Source organism: Helobdella robusta (assembly GCF_000326865.2).
Source record: "Helobdella robusta unplaced genomic scaffold HELROscaffold_62, whole genome shotgun sequence".
Taxonomy (NCBI): Eukaryota; Metazoa; Annelida; class Clitellata; order Rhynchobdellida; family Glossiphoniidae; genus Helobdella; species Helobdella robusta.
The window spans coordinates 908,444-912,323 of record NW_008705346.1 but is presented as its reverse complement, the minus strand read 5'-3'; the positions used below and the strand labels follow the sequence as shown (position 1 = coordinate 912,323).

At 33.5% G+C, this 3,880-nt stretch overlaps 1 protein-coding gene across 1 annotated transcript in view; it reads left to right on the top strand.

Annotated features, from left to right (window-relative positions):
• HELRODRAFT_180556 (hypothetical protein) overlaps window positions 1–3,664 on the top strand; it is a gene marked incomplete at both ends in the record, with an annotated part of 5,495 nt that extends 1,831 nt beyond the window's left edge. The window contains 4 exons of the mRNA XM_009029851.1: window positions 639–752; window positions 1,576–1,631; window positions 1,947–1,950; window positions 3,525–3,664. Coding sequence (XP_009028099.1) covers window positions 639–752; window positions 1,576–1,631; window positions 1,947–1,950; window positions 3,525–3,664 — 314 coding nt within the window. The remainder of the gene's footprint in view (window positions 1–638; window positions 753–1,575; window positions 1,632–1,946; window positions 1,951–3,524) is intronic.
• Window positions 3,665–3,880: the final 216 nt, after the last annotated feature.

Genomic DNA, 3,880 nt, shown 5'->3' with positions numbered 1-3,880 from the left:
AATGAATTGGACTCTTGAGTTTTGTAATTTTAGGTAAGCTAGGGCCATAATTTAATGAATAGGTAGGTTAAGGCTACGTTGTAACATACTCATTAATAGATTTAGGGTTTAAGTTTTATATTATTATTACTAAGTTGGAGCCCAAGGCATTACGTAGGTGGTGGGGTGGGTGCCGAAAGGCCAATGAATTGGGCTCTTGAGTTTTGTAAAATTAGGTAAGCTAGGGCTTAATTGTAGTGAATAGGTAAGTTGAGGGTACGATAGCCGATAGACTCTGAATTTCGAAGTCCCTTGTCAGAGGTAAGCCTTGGTGGCCAGTGGTGAACCGGCAATGGTTTACTATCCGGACGGCAATGGTTTACTATCTGCACGGTAATGATTTACTATGCGGCACGGCCATAGTCTACTACCCGCACGGCTTCCGGACGGCAAATGGTTTACTATCCGCACGGCAATAGTCTACTATCCGCACGGCAATGGTTTACTATCCGGTGCCCTGGCTGTCGGTGAACCTCTGTGCAAGGAGGGAGAATGAAGGGGGACTTTCGACTATCGTACCATTAACAATTTAATATATATTAGTTAAGGTAATTGAATAGGTAGATAGGATTATTTTTATTAAGCAATTTGAGATGCAGGCACCGCTAAGCTTTCTGATGAGAATCTTCTCTTTATCTTTCTCCATCAACACGGGCTGTGTTTCAACAACAATCTCGAGGAAGACTGGCACCAGTTTTGTCGAATGGACGACGGTAAGTTTTTTTTACATTTTACTTACTTTATTATTTTAAAATTTTATTTATTTGACATTATTTTCATTTTATAATTTAATTTTTTTGGCTTCTAAGATTCTAACATTCATTTACTACTACGCAAATAAAAAAATTTTGTTTACAGAATGTTGAGAGGTGGGCAGTGGTGGGAGTCAGCACGTTTTAGATGGTGGTCTCATGATGATTTACATATGATGATGGTGGTGTAGGAAGTATCAGCTCGTTGGCTGTTCGACTGACACTCTGAAATTCGGATGGTATCTTGTGTGCCGACCAGATGGTGGTGGTCGGTGCAATGGAGAGTACAGTAACGACGATTTTTGAAGTAAGGTTTAGTATCGTTTTTTATTTTTCTCATTCGTTCATTTTATCACTCAACCTTTTAAATTATTCTTCTATTAATTGATTCGTTAATTCATTCTATTCATTAATTGAATCATTGATTTATTAATTAATTAATTCATTCATTTAACCAATTATTCAATCATTCAGTTAATCATTTATTCGATCGTTCCTTTGTTCCTTGATTTACTAATACGCTATTAAAAAAATGTCTACAGAATGATGAGAGGTGGGCTGTGGTGGGCATCAGCACGTTTCAGATAGTGGTCTCGTGATGATCGTTCCGATGACAAATCGAAGATAATGTTAAAGGTAAATTTGTTTCTGTCTCATTGTACCTTTGAAAGTACTCGAATTTGAACAAAGATTGAGTGTTATCTCAAAAAGATAAGTTGCTTTTTTTTCCAATTGCTTGTTTTTTATTTTAGTGAATTAATTTTTTTTTCAATTTATTTTTCAGTATCCGGTCAAATTCATTCCATCGATGCGTGCCAGATGATGGTCGGTGCAATGGAGGTTTGTCGGTAGTGAGTGAAGTTTCTGGAGAGTGCGCGCTCGCACATTTACATACACACATCAATACAACACATACATACACAACATCCATTCATTCGGTGTCGTTGTTATGTTTTTCTTCAACTTTCTATTTTCTTTACCTGACTTAATTTAATTCGTCGGTAAGTTAGGGATTGAGATGAGTTGAACAATCGTAGGTAGGCTAGGGCTTAACATTAGTTAAAAAGTTTCAAGTAAAATAAAAACGCTGAAATATGTAAAATAAAATACCTAAAACATGTAAAATTCCAAAAACGTAGAAAAACATATTTGTAGGTAGGTGAGTTGAGTTAATGATTATAAGTAAGCTAGGGCCCTGAGAGTAATTTAATTGTAGGTAGGTGACTGACTACTATTCTTGCGACTTTTTACTATTTTTTTGTGATGTGTTTGTTTTCGCTTCACAGCCTCACACCAACAAAACAAACTACATTTTATTCTCGTCGTCGCCTTAAATTTTACCTTTTTGAACAATCTTTTTAATAATGTCTATTTATTTATTTAATTATTTATTAAATGTTGACTGGTTTCTAGTTTTTAATTTGGTTATATAAATTTTGGATATTTCTTGATTTAATAAAAGCAACTATTGTGTTTTTCTTTCTTTACTAAAATCTCGAAATTGTAGATCTGTACAGTTAAGTGTTTGTTCGAGTTTGAACAAGCCTTGCAAATATTTTTCAAATATGGTTCATTGATTGGTCGATTGTTTGGTTGATTAGTTGATTGAATAAATGGTTGGTTGATTGATTGATCTCATAGTATTGTATATATGAAAAAAAAATCCGATTAAGCCAACATACGGCTTTACTTGGCCACTGTATTTTACCAGACAAAAGCAATTTCTTTATTTATATTGACAAAAATAATTGTGAAATGATTATATTGACTTATTTAAAGCATTATATGTAAAAAAAATCGTCATGACACTGTTGTATGAGACCCAGTAAGCCACTGCAGTAAGCCAACGTATGATTTCAGCAACCATAATTTCTATGAGCACCAGCAGAATGTAAAATATTCATTGAATATAATGAAGATAGTTGTTCAAATAACAATTTTGATCTATTTAGGCCGTTTATTTCATGAGCAAACAAATTTTTAACATGATCGAATAGTGTAAAAAAGTGTGACTTTAGTTCAATCCTACTAAGCCAACCTTCGGCTTCAGTAAAAAGCCACCGGATTTCACAGGACCAAAAGTATAATTTTTATATTCAAATTAACAACAATAATTTAATAATACATAATTTTATTTAATAAAATCATAATTTTATTTAATAAAATCATAATTTTATTTAATAAAATTAAAGAGAATTACTACAATGTTTTAAGCATATTAAGTCAAGTAAATATTTCATATAGCTTGCTCGTTAAAATCCATGCAATTTCGTAAGCCAATAATCCAAGCATGTCAAATAGCCCGACTCTTGACTAAAACGATAATAAATCACCCTCCAAATCTCTTCCGGAAGTAAGCTCCTTGTTCGACTGTTAAAAGTGAGCGAAGGCCGTTATATTTATTTTAGTTTTGTGCATTAGCCGGTCTTTTAAAAGGTCAAGCACTATAGTTCAGTTCCTGCTATTTTGTGTAGTTCTAAACACTGGAGTTTACTGAGAAACCATACACATAACATTTATATTTTATTTATATAGGCTCATCGTTTAAATTAGTTTTATTGATGATTCTGATGTCGATAATTTAGAAAACTCAAGCCATTCATACATCACGCTGCACATTCACGCCACGTGTTCGCCTATTCACGCATTTGTACTCGTGAAACTGATTTTCAAGACGATTTGTAAATGTGACTTTATTTGAATGAAACTACTTCAAAATCATTAATTTCGAAGGCGGTTTTGATTTCGTGAATGTAGCAATCGAACTGTGGATGACTGGCATATTTTTGGGGCACAACTTCAACACGGCAGGTGGAATGCCACTCACTACCGGAGCAGTCTCATCTAAAATAATACAAATTCGTGAAAAGTAATATAATTTTCTGGTGGCTTCAGTCCTATCATTATGAACAATCAGGTTTTCATGAATTATTGCTCTAAGGTTGTTCATCATAAGCCGACCAGAACTTACACTAACAAATAAATAAAAAATAGAACCGTGATTATACAAAACTCAGTCATATAAATTATTAACAAAATAAAATGAAATTTAATCAGAAAAGAATGTTGACAATCAGCAGTAGATATAG